This window comes from Podarcis erhardii (assembly GCF_964252035.2).
Source record: "Podarcis erhardii genome assembly, chromosome: 6".
Lineage (NCBI taxonomy): Eukaryota > Metazoa > Chordata > Lepidosauria > Squamata > Lacertidae > Podarcis > Podarcis erhardii.
The window spans coordinates 77,738,276-77,760,944 of record NC_138510.1 but is presented as its reverse complement, the minus strand read 5'-3'; the positions used below and the strand labels follow the sequence as shown (position 1 = coordinate 77,760,944).

The 22,669-nt window shown below is 44.4% G+C and overlaps 2 protein-coding genes across 45 annotated transcripts in view; both read right to left on the bottom strand.

Moving 5' to 3' along the window:
• LOC309343778 (uncharacterized protein) overlaps window positions 1-22,669 on the bottom strand; it is a 134,181-nt gene that overhangs the window by 97,051 nt on the left and 14,461 nt on the right. The gene's annotated exons all lie outside the window — the stretch shown is intronic.
• LOC309344237 (uncharacterized protein) lies at window positions 3,374-22,038 on the bottom strand (the record flags this gene model as incomplete). Its single annotated transcript, XM_081866486.1, has 21 exons — window positions 3,374-3,591; window positions 4,372-4,413; window positions 5,058-5,099; window positions 5,657-5,752; window positions 6,364-6,396; window positions 7,324-7,365; window positions 7,852-7,896; window positions 8,514-8,561; window positions 8,913-8,960; window positions 9,060-9,107; window positions 9,539-9,589; window positions 10,159-10,206; window positions 10,946-10,981; window positions 11,541-11,570; window positions 11,878-11,931; window positions 12,257-12,292; window positions 13,815-13,835; window positions 14,982-15,020; window positions 20,992-21,015; window positions 21,248-21,409; window positions 21,970-22,038. 20 exons carry the CDS (start codon window positions 22,036-22,038, stop codon window positions 4,375-4,377), a joined length of 1,011 nt encoding a protein of 336 aa, XP_081722612.1. The 3' UTR covers window positions 3,374-3,591; window positions 4,372-4,374.

Below are 22,669 nucleotides of genomic sequence, written 5' to 3'. Positions count from 1 at the left end.
AAAGAGAGAGACATGCCTCTGGAGAAGCCTCGTTCCCAGGCTGCTCTCCATCTCAGGTAGTGAGATGTACTTAGTACTCAGGTAGTGAGAGTACTTAGTTGGTCTTTAAGGTGCTACTGGAAGGAATTTTTTTATTTTGTTTTGACTATGGCAGACCAACACGGCTACCTATCTGCATCAGGTAGTGATGTGTTGTTGTTTTTTTAAAGTTGCAATTTGAACACCCCCATCATCTCAGAATAGCTTCGTTGTGCTTCTGTAGGCCTGGTTCACACACAACATTAAAAACAGACAGTGCTTTAATACACACGAGCATAGTGCTGATACACATAATTATTTCTATCTGTGGTTTAATACAATGCTTGAACTTTGAGGGGTTAACATCCACTTTCAAATAACTCCATCTCCTTGTTCTGCTGCCCATTATTGCAGCTTGAACTTTGAGGGGTTAACATCCACTTTCAAATAACTCCATCTCCTTGTTCTGCTGCCCATTATTGCAGTCATTTATGTGCCTCCATCCAGGAAGTTATTTTCTTTAGGATGTTACTTGCTTGTGGACTGCAGGGCATACAGTTATGTGACTGACAGGATGTGACTGAGGTGTGCTTCCAGTGATAATATAAATAAGGCCCCAGAGCAGGGGTGGGAAACTGGATCCAGTCAGCAGGCCCGGATCCTAATTGCCCCCGTGCCTCATGGGCCAAGTTAACCCACCTGCCAATCACTTGATGGCACACTGGTGCTAGGTGACTTTGACTTGTTTTAATCTTCTGGAGTGTGCAGCACTTTGAAACATCAGCAAACAGCTGGTGGTCTGCAAGGACTGGTTGTTGGGGCTGCACAAGGCACTATGGGGAGGCCTTTCCAGGTGCCCCTTTTTGGCCTAGTCATGTTTTTACCTGTCCCACCCCTGGTTGCTCCCGAGGGCCCCACCACTGTCCTAAAGTTTTAAGATTCGTGACAACTACATGCACTTAGTACAAGCACAAAGTACAGTGGTACCTCGTGCTAAGAACTTAATTCGTTCAGGAGGTCCGTTCTTAACCTGAAATTGTTCGTAACCTAAGGTACCACTTTAGCTAATGGAGCCTCCCGCTGCTGCCATGCCGCCACCGCGCAATTTCTGTTCTCGTCCTGAAGCAAAGTTCTTAACCCGAGGTACTATTTCTGGGTTAGCGGAGTCTGTAATCTGAACCTGTAACCCAAGGTACCACTGTATATTATTCAGAATCAATTCATGTCTGGTCTTGTTTCTAAATAATGTATTGGAGACTGCATTCATTATGGGAAGAAGGCTCAACGATGGCTGGGAAGAGCTGCCAGTCTTAGCCTCAGGCCCTCCTCCCTGGACATATTTTGGCTAACATAGATGTCTGCAAGGAGAAAGACAATGTATGGACCAATGGACCATTTGAAATGACATTCATCAGTCATTGCGGCTGAGCTGCCATACCTGCAGAGGACAAAAGCACCGTAGGGGTGGGGCTTAAAGCTTACTGGGAGGGAGAAGGGCGAGGTTGATTTGGTGCAAAGGCACCAGCAGAACCAACCCGACACACCCAAGAGTGTGTTTGCACGGCACAGATTTCTCTGCCACCTCTCCCTCCAGGTAAGTCATGGAGGTGCCACCGCCTTGCTGACCACTAGTAGGAGGAAAGCTGCCACTGAGCAATAGCAGCTTAAAAACAAACAAACTTAAGTTTTTTAAAAGTCTTCTTAGCTGCTGTGGCTGACCACAGCAGTGGCACAGGCTTAGAGAGGTGGTGGTGAAGGTGGCTGTGCTGCTGCTGCAGCAAAGTGTCTGGGAAATTGCAGTCAAATCTAGCTATGCATGAAGGGGTTAAGATTCCTAGACTCAACTAGGTCACGCCCCCCTCTTTTCTGATGAGGGAGTGAAGCCTTCTCTTCCTGTTCCCTCTCTCCCCATGCCACATACCACACCAGGGAGGACATGTCTAAGCAAGCTCCAAGCTCAGAGCACGTTTTTTGAAGCAATTTCTCTGTATTTTCTACCAAAGAGTATTCTGCCTGTGTGCTCTTTGCTGCTGCTTCGATAAATGCACAAATCAGACCTTTGGGGCATTTTGTAAGTAAAGTATTTTAAACTTACTTAGCAGCAGTGCTTTTTTCTAGGGGGGACACAGGGGTATGCATACCCATAAAAATTTTGTGAATCTAAGTTTGGCCTCATTGAGGGGCAGTATTTCAATTTGAGTAGGAAAATGAGAGTACCCCTTAAGATTTTTTTAGAAAAAAGCACTGCTTAGCAGTGTGTGGTCTGTTCATTGAGGGGGGCGTTAAAAGAGGGGAGCGCTGGATGCAACTAAACAGGACAAAAGGGTCTAACAACCTATATTCCTAAAGCTATACTGCTGTTTGATTGGGGGCTCTCTCCTGCTGGAGGGCAAGTTTATCTTGTTTTGAACCCAGGCACCCAGATGATTCTCATGTTATTTACCCCATACATGTGTGTCACAGGGACTCATATTTCCCTTCCACAAAGCGAAGGCTTGGCAGTGGGGGGCCTATCTGCCAGACTATGCCAAGTCTGGCACCGGCCCTTTGCTTCTGTTCCTGAAGAGAATTCTTAACCATTAGTTCTTGGTTCTTCTCTTTGCCTTTTCTGTTCTGCGATTAGTAGGATTCCCCCAACATACGTAGGTAGGCCAAGACAGTTCCTACACACCATGACATCAAGCATTACTCTAGCACTTAGCCAATAGCCCTTAAATTTCTATGGCTGGTACCCAGAAAATGCCATGTTCCAAAATGCTAACTCAGCCGTACTTTCTTGGCACATGTAGTCACTTCGGTTGTCACTGGTCTCTCCTCCTAAGAATTCTCTTGCCACAACCATCAACACCATGTTTGGAAAGGGTATGAGCTTTAGAGTGCAATGGGGTTATATTATACTTGCAGCTGCAAAGCCCAGCTTGCTGCGGTGACGCTGGTCAGGGACTATTGGCACCGCCAATGGGGAGCAGTGTCCTCTAGTGTCCCTGATCTGCAACTGCAGGCACACAGCTCAGGGAAGGAAGAGAAGAGATGTCTTCATAATCACCCACACACCCCTTTTGCTTTGAAGAAGGAAACCTGCTCCTTTTTCCAATGCATTTGGGGCAGTTCTGTTTGGACACGTTGAACGGCTGTTCCCTGCAACCCTCAGGTTTGGTTTGCAGTTAAGGTTGCCAGCTCTGCGGGTAAAATATTCTCACTGGGGTGAAGGAGGACAGCAGAGAAACCAGGGAGCTTATCAGGATGTGCAGATTCTGCAAGGCTTCTGTGCAAAATGAGGGGAAGACACTCCCTGGAGCTCCTTTGAGAGGAGGCATGGATAGAAATGTAATCAATAAAAATAAAGACTTGAGCATTTTAAGGAAAAAGTTGTTTTTATTTCACTTCACGACTCCTGATTTTGACTTGTGAAAACACGAACATTTCTGTTCTGCAGCGTGAGGTGTCAGGGAGGTGTCTTGCAGACGGGTAATTTTGCAATGTATTTGAACTTTGAGAAATTCCAGTTGCTCTCGTGACTATTGAATTATATCCTTCCTCTCCAGACCGGTTTTCTGTTTCAACACTTTATTGCTAAAACACATAAATACAACCATGTCATTCTGTAGCTATTTCATTTAAAGTTGTTATTATTTATATTATTATTATTATTATTTAACCTATAGCAGGATTCTTAAAAAGAAAAAGAAAAAAAAAGGCAACCTACATATCCCTTATTGCTGAAATTCTTTTCTGGTAACATTTTACTAACAATCCAACTTCCTTTGTATGGAATGAGACAGCTAATGACCTAATCTTGAGATCATTTATGCGAACCAAGGCCTCAGTTCTAGCTGTTGTTGGCATCTGTCTGTCTCGGGAGACAATGCTAAATACTTCCATCTCATATTTAGAGCGATGGGCAAAATACAAGTTGCCTATCTATCTGCCAATTCATTTAAATTTGACATTATACATCAATTGCTTGATGGGCTGAACAGTGTGAATTTGTTTATCACGAGCACAATGTGGTTATTGTTTATTGAAATTGTCACGGTAAAATGAAAATGTTGCCGCCTACAATCACATTTGGGACTCCATTTACTATGAGGTATATTCTGAGGTTAAGTGGAAGTTTGTTCACTTTCTGGAGCCTCATGTGCTGTGTAACAAATTTAAGTCCCATGCATATAATCTTCCAGTACCCCTTCCTTTATATGGTTCCCTTGGGTTTGGGAAAGCTTCCCTGGGATTGCGCAGAAAATCCATCAAATGCAACCCATAATACAAATGTCTCTGCAATATTCAAAGAGTAGATATAAAAGACTATCATACTTTGAGATTCATCTTTGCATAATAAAAGCTGATATTTACCACTCAGCATCTGTTTCTGTTGTTGGAAGAAGTATCTATCCCCTGAGAGAGAGAAATACAAAATCAGAAATTACTTTGCCAAGTGTGAATTATGTAAGTTCACCCTTAAATGTGCATGAAATTGAATTTCTCTCATACACGTAGTTCTTACGCCTTTGTCCATACAAGACTACAAGCATATATACAACTCATCCCTTGCATTGTCAAACTGATCTCCCTCCTCTGCTTGTTTCCTCTAATCCCCTTCTCTTCTGTGTGTCTTGTATTATTATTATTATTTAAATTTGTATACCGCCTTTCATCCAAAGATCCGATCCCAGGATGGTTCAGAACAGAAAATTAGGTTAGCAAGCCTGAGAACAAGCCTCACGTTTGTTTGTTTGTTTGTTTGTTTGTTTGTTTGTTTGTTTGTTTGCTTGCTACTGAAGTGGGCCACTTTGGCAGACAATGTTTGTTAGAAAAGCAGGATAAAGATATAAGAAAACAAACAACAACTGATGAACACTCTTGGGTTGCCTTGAAGAAGTAACAGGACTGAGGCGCTAACTGACTCTCATCATTTGCTTCTGAAATTGGCCTTTAAGGAAAACTTGGTTGCTGACAAAGGCATTAGAGGGACAGAATCATATATATATAACTTTGTCAGGTAGCAAATCATAATAAAACTTAAGAGAAAGGGAACATACCGGAGGACAAGCGTTGGGGTTGCCTTGATATTGTGAGCCACCCTAAAGAAGACAAACAGAGTGGGGAGGGGAGGAAAACACATTAAAATAGTTCTTGTCAGTTGAATTTCAGAAATCTAGTGTTCAGAATCTTTTGGGGGCACTCAAAATAAGGGGAGATTATTTTGGCTCACAGGAATTTAAAAGAAAATTTAGAAATGTGTGGAAACCCAGGGCACAAACAGCCGAAATGTTTTCTTGCACGAGCAAACTCCCTTGAAAGGAATGGGAGATGTGCAACAGTGCAATGGAGTTTGTGAAGGAGAACTTTCTAGTGAGCTGATGTCCTATGTTGTCTCAGCACCAGTGGACTTTTTCTGATCATGCATTATATTCTGATCCAAATGAAAATGTCTAAAGATCTGCACGCCATCTGTTTCTGGCATAGGTCCCCTGTGCCCTTCCAGTATTCTGTCAGCACATTTGCTGCCATGTTTTGCATTTGTGCACTTCCTTATGGGAATTTTCAGATCCTTTCTCCCAGTTAAAGTGCCTGAAAATCAGTGCATCATCCATTCATCATACACTGGGAAGAAACAGCTAAAGGAAACAACCCTTACCTGGCCATAGGTGCTTTGTGAAGAAGAAGACGATGAATATGATGATGATGATGATGATGATGATGATGATGATGATGACGGCGGTGACGCTTGGCCCTTTAAGCAGCACAAAATCAATAATCACACACAAATGCTACCATCTTCTCTTATTTGAGTGGAAAATGCACGATAATTTCTATGACGGAGGTAGAGTTGCAAATGCTGTTGGCTGCTCAAGAGATTGCTTGTTTGAAATTCTAAATAATGCACCACGCTATTTCTGCATATTCTATTTCGTGGCCTTTCCCCAAAACTCTGGGGAATTTGCCACACCAAAATGTGTTTGGGCTTCTTCTCTTCTTAGATTCCGATCACTTGAGCAGCTTTCAACTAGCTTCCCCAATGTTTATTGCTGTCTAGAGGGACGCTATTGTGCAACAGCATAGCAAGAACAGCGGGGAAAGAGGGAGCCCAGAACATTTATACCATGAAAAGTTGTAGGATTTCAGCAGGACATGCACCAAATGGAAACAAAACAGCATGTTTGCCCCAAAACATTGGCAGGTATGAACAGTATTCAAAGCAGAATCATTTAAAGCTAACCCAATACCATCAGTTGCACAAAGCATCATGAATGCTTTTATCCATTATATTTGCATGTAGTTAGACCCCAAAAGTAGATGTTCCATTGACATATGTCTTTTACGTGAATAGAATGGAAATCTTACCTGGTTGCAGGGATTGCTGTCATATGTAATCCCCTGTTTAAAATGAATGTTTATTCTTGTTATTGTTAGGTTTGCATTTTTTAACGCAATTATCTTTTTTTTTTAGTTTCTTAAAGTCCTGGATCATGGATCTGAGCACATCTGTACTTAAAACCAGCACCACTATGTATGCAGACACATGGCTAGAGTGCCCTTCATTCTCATATTCATTCTCTCTCTCTCTCTCTCTCTCTCTCTCTCTCTCTCTCTCACACACACACACACACACACACACATCCATGCAAAAACACAAGCACCCACCCTTTCCCCCTTCTCTCTCTCTTGCCTTAGAAAGCAGAGAGAGAAAGTATTTCAGTGATACATTCAATATACAGTGGTACTTCGGTTTCTGAACATCACAGAAGTCTAACGCTTTGGTTTTCAAACGCCAAAAACCCAGAAGTAAATGCTTCCATTTTTGAACGCGCCTCGGAAGTCGAACGGCTTCCACTGAGGTTTTTTTTCCAGTTTCTCTATTAAGTTTGCAAACCGCCCTTTGTACCCTTTTTGAATGTTTCAGAACTTGAACAGTCCTCTGGAACGGATTACGTCCGAAAACCGAGGTACCACTGTATATGAAACACATGGCAAGAATTGCACTCATTCTCATATTGTTGACATGTAGACAAAGCCTCAAAGGGGATGTTGCCATGCCAGGTTAAGGTTAAGATAATAGCACTTCCTTCCATGGAAAAGCAATTCTACACCAGCATTGGTCCAAGAATAATTTATATCTAAAGATCTGCTGTGTGCAAATATTTGTATATTACCAATTCTAGTACTGTTTGCTATCAGAAGTAACAAGGAATTGCAGAGCTTCCCTATTGTATACTTTACGTTTTGCTCACATCTTCTCTTTCTCAACAAAAGACAACCGATACTGAGATTGCTTCCAAAATATTGTCAAATAAAAGAATATACCTTGCCACAGGGACTGCCACCGGTTGAATAAGATCCACCCTGCTTTAAAAACAAAGAAATAAAACAATGTACTATCGCCTTCAAAGTAATATATTTTCTACACACATTCCCTCTGTTTGTGTTTCGTTTGCTGTTGTTTTCTTGAAAATTTCTTGCGGTCTATAATTGTTTTAACACTCCTTCCCAGAATTTTTTTTATTTAAAAAAATCACTTCAAAACAATAAAATACTGCCACCATTCCCATGTTAGGCCTGAGATAAAACGACTGGCCTGGAGTCACACAGCCAGCATCTTGGGCTAAGCAAGGGTTTTAAATCAGATTTCACAGCTCTGAGTCCAAAACTGTTTAAACCACTACACAACCTGGATAGCTCAGTTGGTTAGAGCATGGTGCTGATAATGCCAAGGTTGCAAGTTCGATCCCTGTGTGGGACAGCTACGTATTCCTGCACTGCAGGGAGTTGGATTAGATAATCCTCAGGGTTCCTTCCAACTGTACAATTGTATGATTTCACATGCATATATACCTGGTTGCCAGAGGAGCTGCTGCCCTGTGAGCTTGAAGACTGGCCCTGTGAAGAAAAGCAGGCAATGACCATTAAGGATCTTGTGGAGGAGGGCTAGCACAGGCCAATTTCTTTGCCCAATCCCTACAAGGCCAGGGTTGGCAAAGCAGCTTACATTGAGCAGTTCACCTGTCCTTATTATACAGCCACCACCAGCAGCTCATTCTGATGTCCAGGGAGAAAAATTTACCAAGAGCCCAGGATGGACAATCCTAGTGGCTCCTTGGAAGACACTTTCCCCATAAATTTCAGGAGACATAGAGTATCTCCATGCTGTTAACTTTTCCTTCCTTCCGATATCATTGCTGCTGAGCTACAATTGCTGTGTTGTACAGCTTGCGTCCTTTCCCCCTCCCCAATAGACTCTACTCTCTACCAAGGAACCACCACCTCCACTTCTTCTCTAGAAGGAGGCCTACAAGGTCATCCAACCATCTTAAAGACTCCAGTCCAGATTTGTAAGGGGTTTTCTCCTTAGCTTTTTCTACTCCCAAAGATATCCTACAAGGCAGCAGAGGTTTAGGATCAGAGTTTTATTTCTCCCAGATGGGCTACCTTCCCAGGTTGATGAGCCCCATCTGCTCCTCACATTTGATATGAAGTATATATGTGTTTGTATGTACCTGTATGCCAACAGAGCTACCGCCCTGTGATCCTGAAGGCTGACCCCCCTGTGAAGAAAAACAAGACATCAACCTTGCTGCTGTGAGTTAATATTTTTGAGATAAAGTCAATGTTAAGTTGTGGGTGAACATATCAGACGACACAGCGATTCTTCAAACAGCTCTTGTTTATTCACAGGCCAGGACAGAACTGAACTGAAGGGCTCAGTCAGCCTGCTTATATAGAGCTCCAGTACCATGTTACTGTAACAATTTTCTAAAACTATCCAATCACTGAACGTCACTTTCGACCCTTCATTTGCATAACTATCTACAGTATCCCCCTGCTGGCCCAGGGTGATAACTTCAGTACATAGCAGTCAACATTTGCTATAAAGTGTATAATATATAAGTATATACCTGTATGCTAACAGAGCTACCGCCCTGTGATCCTGAAGGCCGACCCCCCTGTGAAGAAAAACAAGACATCAACCTTGCTGCTGTGAGTTAATATTTTTGAGATAAAGTCAACATTTGCTATAAAGTGTATGATATATAAGTATATACCTGTATGCTAACAGAGCTACCGCCCTGTGATCCTGAAGGCCGACCCTCCTGTGAAGAAAAACAAGACATCAGCCATGCTATTGTTAGTCATTCTTTTTGCCTTCCCTTCAAATGTGGCCCTCAGAAGGTTGGGCTACATTAAAATCCAGCCCTCTTCCTGAAAGATCCTTGCTTTAAAGAGGTACCTAGCACACACAAAAACCCTGTCCCTATGTGACTGAAATCTGGCAGCACTGATATCTTCAGAAGGAGCTACTCAGCTTAAAAGGTTCATACAAGTCTGATGAAAACTGAAGCATTTATTTTCCTCCTCATAGGCGATGGATCAGTCAACCAAGGTTCAGAAAACAAGGTAAGGTAACCGTCTGCCAAGGATCCGTGAGGAAGTACAATTTCAGTACGTGCCACCAAGCTAACACTACCCAGCAGGTGCCAAGGGTTGTGTGTGTGTATTTTCTTTGCATAACCCTAATAGTTACCTGGATGGTAACACGGACAGTTTCTGATGAGCCACCCTGAGGTTTCAAACCCTGTAGAGAAAGAATGATGGGGGTTATTTAAGCTGCTTTCCTATAAAAAAACCACACAAAATTATTATTCCAGTTCAGGTCACACAACTCTATCCTGTCTTAGAGGACATACCAGCCAGGAAGCTAGGATCTTAGTGTCTCTCCAACAAGAACAGAACAGCAACAGGAAATTCCAGACTTCACCCAGATACAACTGAGATCAGTGTCACTTAGGGATTGTCTACACTTCCACTGCAGTCCTAACCATGCCTACTCAGAAGTAAACACCTCTGAATTTGATGAGGCTTGTTCCCTGGAAAGCAGGGTGCTTTACCTGAGAGTTAATCCCACCAAATTAAATGGGACTCTGCTCTACAGAATTGCACTGTGGAAGGACTTTATTATTGGGTACACAAAGAACCACTGTTGGCACCTGCTATAGAAGGGAAGACCCAATTTATTTGGGGGCATTAGCAGCCTTCTGCTTGCTTGTCCCTATTAGCCATACTATTGCCAACCAATCTAAGAGTGGCATTATCAGGAAAGTAGCCAACATTTAAATAGAACGGTGAATGTGTATATCTATATACCTGTGTGCCGCCGAAGGAGCTGGTACTCTGCGAGTTTGAAAGCTGGTTCTGTTACAAAGAAAAACAGACATCAGCAAGGCTATTCTTGACCAAAATTTTTGGCAGTTGAATTTTATTTCGGAAAAGCAAGCAACATTTTATATAAACCTTACTACTATATAATGAAAACAGATGTCCTTGATTAAAAAGGCCAATCCAAAATGGAAACATTTACTTTAGAGTAGATATCGGAGAGAAATTCACAAAAGTTCGCATTTAAAGGCAAATTTATCAAATTCACATTTTCCTGAACAGAAGGAGAACCCAAACACAGCTGTGTTTCAAAATCTGTAATTAACCAAATTTTGAAATGCAGTTCTCTAACCCAACAGTGTTTACAAAAATGCATATATGACGAGAGTATGCATAAATATGAAAATATTTTACAAAATATATAATATATAAAAGTGTATTGGGGAAAATGTATTTGTTAAAACATGTACATTAGTCAGAAGTGCATATGAAAATGTGTTTCTGGGGAGAAATTGGCTCTAAAATTCTGATGAATTTTCAAGAGGAATTAAAAAGAAGATAAATTGCAATTTGCTGCATAAATGTGGAGAACTAAATTTAAGGTGGGGGAAATGAGCAAATAAGAGGATCAAAATTGAAAGCTCTTTCAATCCCTATTTCAGAGTTTATTTAAGAAAGGGGGGGGGCAAAACAAGGATACAATATTTATTAACGTATTTAAAACTATGAACACCATCCAGTCAAATCCAAGGTAATGTGGAATGGAGGTGCTTACCTGATTACAAATCTTGACGTTATAGGCGGGTGAAGTCTGTAAAAGAGTAAAGGAATTACTTCATTGAGAAACAGGTTGTCTGAACACAACCTTTAAGACATCAAAACAATAAATGTTTCTAGATCCTGTGCGGATTTGAAAGCTCCAATTTGTGGGCTCTGGAGGTGGTATGTTGCCATCACAAATATGCTGCTGCTACTCTAGAGGTGGGGAGTGAATTTGCCACAATCCTCCTTCCCTGTAAAATGGCCTGAAGTGGATTGTCCCAGGGGAGGATAGGGGGTTGGTACATATATTGCCATCATGACTAGTAGCCAGTAATAACTTTTCCCTCCATTTCCCACCATTAAACCCCATTTTGGTAACCATCGCACCATCTGTGGCAACTTCCATAGTTTGACTATGTGCTCTATGAAGGAGCGTTTCCTTTTGTCTGTTCTAAACCCTCTTAGGATGACAGTCTTTTATCAGGTTTTGTTTTTTTAAAAAAAAATCCAGGCCACTGCATAAGCACACCACATTGGGGGGGGGGGAAATAGTAATATTATAATAAAATATAAATATAAACAAGTTATGGTGGAGACGAATCACTCACCTTATCACAAGCCAGACTACCTTTCCCACCCTGTGAAAACAAAATCAAGAAATCAGGGAGCTGGCTGCTTATGTGCCTGTTTCAATGTAACATACTTCACATTTATAGTATATTCCTATTTCTCCTCTTCAACACATTGGCTAATAGATGTAGCCAAAAACTGTGGCCCCCTTTTCAACCCAACCACCCCCACTGCATTTTGGTGAAGCTTCTGTTTTAAGACACAGAAGTAAAACAGAAATAAGTTTAAAACCAGGACTGGCTTACTACAATGCCCTTAACTGGGAAACTTTATTTCCCCCATGCCAAATTTCCTTTGTCACTGAACAATAGTTACCTCCTGTACGGTAATACGAACAGTTTCCGATGAACCACCTTGAGGTCTGGGACCCTGTAGAGAAAGAATGATGAGGGTGGGACGAGTTAGAAAGGGGTTGTTGTTAAAAAAAATTAAAATGATACACAGAGTGACTTCCAAGTAGTAAAATCATCCAAATTACAGTCAAATATGAAAACTTAAAAGAAATCATGCAGCGACTGTGGCGCTGTAGAATTACCCTGTAAACGAGCTTCACCAAAAAAACAACAAAACTGTTTGCCCATCATCACAGAAAGGAGTTGATAAGATCAAAAGGAGAAATTTACATTTCATAAAACAGCGTTGTCGATAACACAAACACAGCAGCACTGGGACGGGATGAAGAAAGACTTCTTACCTGGGAATAGATTATTCCACCAGCGTTAGCAATTTTCTGAAAGAAAATTGGAACCATTTAATTTGGCTATGATGCAGCTAGTGGAAAAGTCAGTAAAGCATATGAGCAAGTAATCTGAACCCTTGTCTACTCCTGGTCATCTATAGCCATGGTTTTTAAACTGTGTTGCAGAGAACCTTAGCGAAGGAAGCTAGATGAGAATCTGCTAAGAGAGCTCCAAGTTCCTTGCAGTAGATCGGCAAGGATCCCCACTCCCGGTTGTTTTTAAAAAGTAATCATGAAAATGCTTTTTATTCTTCTTCATTAGGCTGCCAATATGAAGGATGGTGGAAAGCTGGGTGGGGGGACCAGGAGCTGGATTTTTCTGTGACAGGATCATGAGTATCGTTCTGCTATTAAAAACAAACTTCTGGGCATGTAATCAGAGGCCAAGCATAAGAAGCTGCCTTATACTGAGGCAATCCATTGGTCCATCTAGCCCGGACTGGCAGCAGCTTTCCAGGGTTTCCAGCCTTAGCTGGAGTTGTTTGGGAGTGAAACTGGGACCTTCGGCATGATTGTAGGTTCGAGCCCCACGTTGGGCAAAAGATTCCTGCATTGCAGGGGGTCATACTAGATGACGCTTGGGGTCCCTCCCAACTCTACAGTTCTACAATTCTATGATCCAAAGCCTCCCCCTCCCCCTGCTCCAGATCCAGATCCTGAATCTTCCCAGGAGCAGGAGGACATTATAGATTTGGAACAGTGGTTTGCAGAGGGGCCTAGTTCAGAAGGCAGAAGCTGGGAAATACTGAATTGGGAACAGCTAGGAGAAGAAACACTGGAAGAGAGAGGGTTAACAGATTCACAGTCTCTGGACAGCATTCCTCCTCTCAGCACAAGGTCGAGAAGAGCTCAGAAAGTGGCAGAACAGAAAGCACAGAGAGTACAAGCTCAGATTACAAGACATAGGAGTGATGTAGATGAATAGGGATGGAAGGGGGGGTGATCCTTAATTATGAGCGCCACCATGTCTAGGAGAAATGTTCCTTGTTCTCTCGCTGTGATTATTAAAGTTTCTAACTGGTAAGAAGACCCCTTTTCATCTGTTCTGCTTATCTACTGCCACGGGGGGAGGAAGCCAATTCCCTGAATAGACACTATTTTGCACCATAGCCACAACGTTGTGTTGGGTGTGTTCCAGATGGCACTTCCAGCCCATTCAGAGCAATGGCGATGCCTCATAGACTTGTCCAGCAACCTGCAGGAACTCCAGGAACCTAAAACACTTCCCCAAAACTTCTGCATTCGTGCAGAAGTTCCCTCAGCAGGCAAGTCTTTACAGAAACGATTCCTTGAAGCTGGAAAAGTTTGTAAGCTCCTGTCCACAGAAACCACTCACAACACAGAAAATGACTACAGAGGTAAGGGACTTTTCCAGAGAAACTGGATACTTATAGAGCTCATCTCAGCTGATGAAAAGGAAGCAGAGGGTTACGCAGTTAGATTGGGTTGGGAGGTAGGCAGCATAAGATTTGCTCTCATACAAATATCTGTTCAAATGAGATGTTTTGCTTACCGATGGATAAGTAGAATCACGCTATTAGGAAATGGAAAAGCAAAGAGACACAATGGTGTTATTCACTTGCAAAAGGGTTCTTTACAGAAAAGATCAAGGATGAAAAATTAAACGAAAGCATAACATGCAACCTCATTATAGGTTCCTTTTATTGTGCCAACTCTGTAGAAACAACTTGATCCCAAGCATTTAACCCTCCTGCTGCCTGTGACCGATGTCCCTACTATCTGTCCTTAACATGTTTTCCCCCCTTCAGTTTTAAGTAGGAATGGGAGAGAAATTAGATATAGTTTTAATTTTATTGAAGGAGTACCTAATTTGTACTTCTGGAACTAATATGCAAACTGAGACACAGCTATCCTTTAAAATGTGCAAGTCTCCGAATTTTGCAATGCAGTTCAGCCAATGTGTACAACAATGCAAATATTAGGGCGGAAGAGTACATAAAAATGGATGTGAAAGTAGCATACAAAATGCATTGTATTAGGGAAAACAGCTTCAAAAATATGTATTAGGGGGAAACTGCATGCAAAAAAAAAGTGTTTGTTTTTAATAATTCACATGAAAATCCTGATCAATTTTGATGGGGATTTCTTTATTTGAAAAATTACAAACTGGTGTGGAAATGCAAAGAACTGAATTGAAATATGAGAAACTGAGAGAAATGGAAATGGAGAGATTCATTCATCCGCAGATCTGATCCCAAAAGTAAGCTCGCTTGGAAAAAAAATGTTCAGGGTAGGAGTGAGTCAGGAGAGTCAAACAGCAGATGCGGAAAGTTGTTCAACTCTCTCTCTCCACACACCCGTTTTGCTCAGCACAGCTGAGTATAAACTAGGAAAGGAGAACCAGGTGTCACAAGCCTCAAACTGCCATGAGCTAATATGACTAATGGTCAGGGATGCTGGGAGTTGTAGTCCTATAACATCTGGGGAGCCCCAGGTGTCCCCATCATTAGCTTGATGGACCCTAACTTCTACTAGGTCAGGGCTCAGTTTGATCTGTGATGCACAGTTCTGTTTTGAGATCGTTTTCAATCCAGTTTTTTAAAGGTTACCTTAACTGAACATTATTTGCATTTTTATTGTAACCTGCTTAGAGATTTTAATTACATTAAATGGTACAATTTAAATCAAACAAACAAATGCAGCACAGAATAGTGTTTACCTCAGGTGGGAAAGGTTTGCTGTCTGGGTAGGTCACAACCTGTTAATGAGAAAAAAGTAGGGTATTTTTTAATAAAGTGTTGGTGGTTTACCCTGCTTTTTGAACAAAGAAACAAAAAAGGTCTTCAAAATACTCAGAAAGAGAGGAGATGTAGCACTGCAGATTCACGTTCTATATACTAATAGCATACAGCTAGGAAGTTCAGTAAATAATCCCCCCTCCTATTTCCCAGTTTTAATTTTCTTGCAAGAAAATCTGCCATTTTCCCCAAAAGAAGGTATTTTGTGGGTAATGACAGCCCTTTGCTATTACCAATGTTAAGAGCACAAAGAGGTCCTTTTGTAGATTCCAAGAGGCTAAAACGGATGTGTCAGGGAACTGCCATCGGAGAAAGAGGTGGTGGATAAGTTCCATGAGAATAGGAGAGAATCTGCGGCAGAAGGAACCAGCAGGGGGAGTGCAGGAGTCACAGCGGAGGGGAGGCTCTGGGATACTTCCAGTGACGACAGCGAAGAGGTAACAAGACCCCCGTTAGGAACTCCCACCCTGCGCCGGAAACTGTCACGCAGAGAGTCACGAAAGCGCATGTCTGTCAAACAGCTTTTATGTTGGCGTAGGTTCCGTAGACGCCCACTGTCAGATTCTACCAGCGACTAACGGAGTCATGCTTTGGGGAGCTCCGTTAGTGCCTAGGTTGGGATGACCAGCCAAACCCCAGAGGGATCAAGCTTTACGCACAAGCAGCTCATTATCCCATCACAGCAATCTGACAGTCTCTGAAAGCAGCTTGTGCAAGCAGAGGGCATCATGAGCGAACCAGCTGGAACCGGAGGTGCAGGAGCTGGGGCTGGAGGAGGTCCAAGCCTGGAAGACAGGTACAGGGCGTTGGAGGTCCAGCTCGCGCTGCAAACGGCGAGGCTCGAGGAGAGGAGGGCTCAAGATGCGGATAAAGGGAAACCCACCCCACTTGCCAGAAAGGTGCCTGGATTGGTGCAGAAATTTGGGGGGGATCCCAGGAACTATCAAGCCTTTAGGACAGAGATGCAATATGCTCTTAACCTACTGTTTGATGACTTCCCTGATGAGAACTCTAGAGTGGCGTACGTGATCGGCCATCTAGAGGGAGGGGCGAGGGACTGGGTGCGGCCCCTGATGGCAGCCAATAATGAAATCTTAAAGGACACTATGAAGTTTTTTCGCGCCATGGACTTGATGTTTTCCAGTGAGATTGAGCAAGGGGTGGTGCGGAGGCAGTTAATGGCGTGTAAACAGGGGAGCCGATCTGTACGTGAGTACTGGACTGAGTTCAGCATGCTGATTCATAGACTGGGGTGGGACCTTGCGAGTGAACCTATTCAAATGCTGTTTGAAGAAGGGCTCTCTCCGGCAGTGAAAGATGAACTTTCCCGGGCGCCCAGGGCGGAGTCTATGGATCATCTGACTAAATCAGCGCTGTCCATAGGAGCGCGCCAGGAGGCAAGGGCTTTGGAAAAGCGGGAAGGAAAAGGGGAACGTTGGAAGGATTTCCGCATTCCAGAGATTCCGGAGCAGCCTTTCCCGCCAGCAGAGCCGATGGAAATTGGAACAGCGCGCGCGCGCGCAGTTTCAAACACCAGTGAAGGGCGGAAGAAGGAGGGGAAGGGCGCCAAGAGATGTTATCTCTGCCAACAGCCAGGTCACTTTGCCAGAGTCTGTCCGCAAAGGAAGGAATGGCAAGGAATGGCGGGAACTGTTGGGGGGAAGGAGGAAGGAGAAACAAGCAGCGAGCAAGTAAAAGCCAACGCCTGGCTGCCAGCATCAGGGCACCGCAGTCAGGCAGAGGAGAAGTGAATGTGCCCACGCCAGAACCTCCAAGACCAGCGCTTGTGATAGAGGTGTTGCTGGAACTGTCCAATGGACACCCACTAAAGATAAAAGCGCTATTGGATTCAGGCAGCTCCTGTAATTTCATGAGTAAGGAGTTTGCAGCTGAACACCAGATACAGACTATCCCATTAAGTAAGCCTTTGCAGGTTACCACGATTGATGGGAGGGAACTGTTGGGAGGAGAAGTGAGCCAGCAGACTGTTCCAATGGTAATGAGGGTGGCAAGACACACAGAACTGATAGCGTTTAACGTAGCCACTTTGGGAGGAGCTCCCATTATTTTGGGAATGAGCTGGCTAGCACTACACGATCCTCTAGTAGGCTGGCATCAGAGAGTGGTTTCCTTTGGATCAGCACATTGCCTAGAACACTGCAAAGAGGGAGAGGTTCAGGCAGGGGCCAGGGCCACTCTAGCAGGGGTGGAAGTGATGGGCAAGGGCAAGGTGCCACCACAATATGCTGACTTGATTGACGTCTTTAGCGAAAAGGAAGCAGATAGACTGCCCCCGCACAGACCCTTTGACTGTCAAATTAACTTACTCCCAGGAGCACAATTGCCAGTGGGCAAGCTGTATGCAATGTCAGACAGTGAAATGCAGGAGTTAAGGGAGTTCATTGACAAGAATCTCAAGCGAGGTTTCATCAGAGAGTCACGAGCGGTGGGGGGGAGCCCAGTGTTCTTTGTGGACAAAAAACACACGGGCAAACCGAGGCTTGTATGTGACTTCAGAAGCCTAAATGCAGTGTCAGAACCAGTGACTTTCCCTATGCCTAGAATTGATGACATTCTGACACAGGTGAGAAAAGGGAAAATTTTTACCAAGCTGGACCTTAGGGGGGCATATAACTTGATACGTGTGAGAAAGGGGGATGAGTGGAAGACCACTATGTTCACCCCCTTGGGGGCTTTTGAGTATTTAGTTATGCCTTTCGGATTACAAGCGGGCTCCGCCTGCTTTCAATCATTCATGAATCACGTCCTGGGGCCACTGCTCTACAAGAACTGCGTAGCGTTCTTAGATGACGTCCTGGTGTACTCAGCGAATGAGGAGCAGCATGTGCGAGATGTAAGAGAGGTACTGAGCAAGTTGCGAGAAAATCGGCTGTGGGTGAAACTGGAGAAGTGTCAGTTTCATACCAGGGAGGTGGAATTCCTGGGGTACCGGTTGTCTGACAAGGGGTTGGCCATGGATCCCAGCAAGGTTCAAGCGGTACTGGAATGGAAAACACCAAAGACCAAGAAGGACGTGCAAAGGTTCCTGGGCTTCGGAAACTTCTATAGGAAGTTCATCAAGAACTTTGCCCATTTGACAGCGCCTATCACGGATTGTCTTAGTAGCAAAAAGAAATTTGTTTGGACGGAAGAAGCGCAGCGGGCGTTCGAACGCTTAAAGCAGGCGTTTGCGTCGGAAGAGCAACTGTTGCATGTGGATCTACAACAACCAATGAGAGTGGAGACTGACGCGTCAGACCGAGCGGTGGGGGCCGTTCTTCTCCAGCCGGGAAAAGATACGTCTGAATGGAGACCGTGTGCATTCTTCTCGCGGAAGTTGAACAAATCCGAGAGGAACTACACAGTATACGACCGAGAACTGCTCGCCATTCATGAAGCCTTCCGGAAATGGCGGCACTTGCTGATTGGGGCGCAGCACAAGGTTCAAGTCCGAACTGACCACAAAAATCTGGAATATTGGAGAACAGCCCGAGTGCTGAACCAGAGACAAGTACGATGGGCCCAGGAGTTCTCCAAATTCCACTTTGAGATTCGTTACGTGCCCGGATCCGAGAACGTGAGGGCGGACGCTCTTTCCAGGAAACCTGAGTACTTAGAGGGGGAGGGAGCGCCCGAGGCAAGGCATGTAATCCCTGAAGACCGCTGGGTGTGTGGGGCGGCATTGGTGGGGCAGAGGGAACTGATGGAGGGTACTGAGAACGATGAATACGCCCAAGGGAAACTCAGAGAGCTCCGGAGGGCAGAGGAGAACACAGGGGGGTTTGAAGAAAAGAACGGGGCGTTGTATTACAAAGGGGCACTGTACATACCCGACGGGGAACTGAGGGGCAGAGTACTCAAGCAGTTGCATGACAGCCCCACCGCGGGACATTTTGGACAGCACAAAACCATGTGGTTGGTTACCAGGGAGTTTTGGTGGCCCAAGGTGAGGGAGGACGTACGGGAATATGTCAGGGGTTGCGTCAGGTGCCAGCGAGCAAAAGGAGAGAGGGTGGCGCCAGCGGGGCTATTACAACCCTTACCCACGCCCGAAAGGCCATGGGAGGCAGTATCCATAGATTTTATGACGGACCTGCCAAAATCCAAAGGCAAAACAGCTGTCATGGTGGTGGTAGATCTATTAACCAAGATGTGTCATTTTATAGCTTGTTCACATGCAGTCACAGCGGAGGAAACCGCCAAGTTGTTTGTAGAACATATTTTTAGGTTGCATGGCGCCCCCTTGAGGGTTTTGAGCGACAGAGGGAAACAATTTACTTCCAGGTTCTGGAGGAAACTGATGAGCTTATTACACGTAGAACTCAATTTCTCAACTGCTCGGCACCCAGAAACCAATGGGCAAGCGGAAAGGGCAAATGGGATTTTACAACAATACCTGAGGTGTTATGTAAAAGACAGAGAAAATGATTGGGTGGATAAGTTACCTCTAGCAGAATTTGCCTACAACAACGCGGAGAACGTGTCCACAGGGATGAGTCCCTTTCTGGCAAATTATGGGTGTCACCCCCGGGCATTCCCAGGAGAGGGAGGGGAGAGGTGGAGCGTGCCGGCGGCGGAATATTTTTTTGAAGAGATGGAAGCGATCCACCGTCAGCTTCAACTTAACTTAGAGAAAGCCAAGGAAGAATATAAGAAGCAAGCAGACAAAAATAGGAGGGAAGGTGAAACCATAAGGGTGGGGGACCGGGTGTGGTTATCCACCCAAGGACTACCGTTCAAAGGAGGGTGTAAGAAATTGAGACCCAAAAGATTGGGACCCTTTGAGGTCATACAGCAGGTCAACCCAGTAGCATTCAAACTCAGGCTGCCCAGTCACATGAAGTTACACCCAGTATTTCACAGGTCATTACTGTCGCCGTACCGAGAGGGACGTGAGTGGGGGGAGCATGAGAGAGAGGCCACCCAAACGCCCGTGATAGAAGAGAGAGAGCGCGACATGAACGTGGCAGGAATCATTGATTCCAGGTGGAAGGGGAATCAGGTGGAATATCTGGTAGAATGGGAGGGGGAAGTAGAGTCGGAAAACACTTGGGTACCAGCAGAGGTAGTCAATGACGAGGTTTTAATAGAAACATTTCATCAGCGTTTCCCAAGAAAACCGCAACCCGTGGCACGATTTAGAAGGGAACACTTTGGTACCACCGATGAGGAAGGAGAGTTTGAAGGGTTCCCTGAGTCAGGGGTGGGTGAGGAAGCCGACTCAGACGAAGAAGAGGAAGACGGGGAGAGAGACGGTACGCCGTGGCTAGAAGTGTTTGAATCCTCGGACGACGAGGAGAGTTCCTTCAGGGGCTTTCCGTCCTCACCGCCAGTGGGAGAGGAGGCGGGAGGGGGTGAAGGGGGCCCTGGGGGGGAGGTGGATGTCAGGGAACTGCCATCGGAGAAAGAGGTGGTGGATAAGTTCCATGAGAATAGGAGAGAATCTGCGGCAGAAGGAACCAGCAGGGGGAGTGCAGGAGTCACAGCGGAGGGGAGGCTCTGGGATACTTCCAGTGACGACAGCGAAGAGGTAACAAGACCCCCGTTAGGAACTCCCACCCTGCGCCGGAAACTGTCACGCAGAGAGTCACGAAAGCGCATGTCTGTCAAACAGCTTTTATGTTGGCGTAGGTTCCGTAGACGCCCACTGTCAGATTCTACCAGCGACTAACGGAGTCATGCTTTGGGGAGCTCCGTTAGTGCCTAGGTTGGGATGACCAGCCAAACCCCAGAGGGATCAAGCTTTACGCACAAGCAGCTCATTATCCCATCACAGGATGGACACACAATCTCTTAAAGAAAAGACTACTGTAACCGATTTCCTCACAGCAAAACACGTATAAAACTTTGGCTTGCTGAAGCAAGGATCAATCAATGTTTGCCAGCATTTAAATTTTTATTGGAAAGGAAGAAAAAAAATCACCTACATACCTTTACTTTGCTGGTGGAAACCGACTGTAAGATATAGAATATAAACGTTAGTTAAAATCGCTTGAAATACCATGCACCAACTCATCAACAAAGCAGTTTTGCACCTAGATCTCAAGCATGGTTTGCTCCCTGTCAAGATCGCAACTCAGCACACATCCTGGTGCAATCTACCTTTTTGAAGATGTAAATTGAGTCATTAAACTTTGGAGAAAGTTTATACACGTAAAATAAATAATAATGTGGAAAGCGTTCTTACCTGGCCATATGAAGACTGACTGCCAGAAGCAGCTGCATTCTGTAAACAAACCAAAACTCCCTTAATTTCCTGAATGGTATGATTTAACCAGAGGCATACTTTGGGAAAGAAAATGATAAGCTCTGTAACTGGATGCTTAGTGGAGGAAGGCTGGTCCAGGAGCTAAATTTATTAGGGCAGCCTTTAGAATTCAAGAAAATGTAGTAATAAGGCTAAAATTCAGTGTAAATCCTAGGAATTCTGGATAGCAGACCACCCTGTTGGACTGGTAAGAAATGAGAACCACTTCAAGCGGCCTTTAGGCTAAAAGGGGGAGCCTACCCTTGATATAGGGTCATGGGTGGCGCTGTGGGTTAAACCACAGAGCCTAGGGCTTGCCTATCAGAAGGTCGGCGGTTCGAATCCCCGCGATGGGGTGAGCTCCTGCTTCTGCCTACCTAGCAATTCGAAAGCACATCAAAGTGCAAGTAGATAAATAGGTATTGCTCCAGCGGGAAGGTAAAAAGCGTTTCTGTGCGCTGCTCTGGTTTGCCAGAAGTGGCTTAGTCATGCTGGCCACATGACCCAGAAGTTGTGCGCCAGCTCCCTCGGCCAATAAAGCAAGATGAGCGTCGCAACCCCAGAGTCATCCATGACTGGACCTAATAGTCAGGGGTCCCTTTACCTTTACCTTTACCCTTGATATATAGACAATACTGAGTGAAATTGACCAATAGGCTGACACAGTATATGGCAGCTTCCCCTGCGTTGTTGAGCAGGGAACAGGAATAAAACACAAAAGAAAGAGGCATACCAGTACTTACATCTCTGCAGCCAAATTTGTTGTACACGCCTGCAACTCCTCCCTGTGAGCAAAAGAAAAGCCAGTTGTCTATTTTTTTGCTGGTCAGCAGGCACGTCAGTGCACATGGATATGGTACAATTGTGACTATATCATTCAGATGGATAGATCAAACTGGATAGATCAAATCACACAGAGAGGGGCAGGGCCGGATTTAGGTTTGATGAGGCCCTCAGCTACTGAAGGCAATAGGGCCCTTTATATGTCCAGTTGTCCTTTGTCAACAACAAATTGTCACTGTTTTCTGTGTTGAATATATGCTATGTGGTAATTTATGGACCTAATAGGTCCATACACAACACAAAACACTGCTGCTGTATGTAGGTTTTATTTTATTTGTTTTTTATCTTATATTTTGGAAATGTACATCCAAGTTTTTTTCCTTTAATTTTTTAAGGGGTCCCCAAGAGAGTGGGGCCCTAATAGCTTGTTCAGCTTTTACATAAATCCGGCACTGGAGAGGGGCAGCTATGGAATGGGATAATCTCTTATTTTGCAGTAACACAGTTCACCGAATCCTCGAGCACAACTTGTGTTATGCAACATTTACACTGGGACAAAATTCTAGAATCAAGAGGACA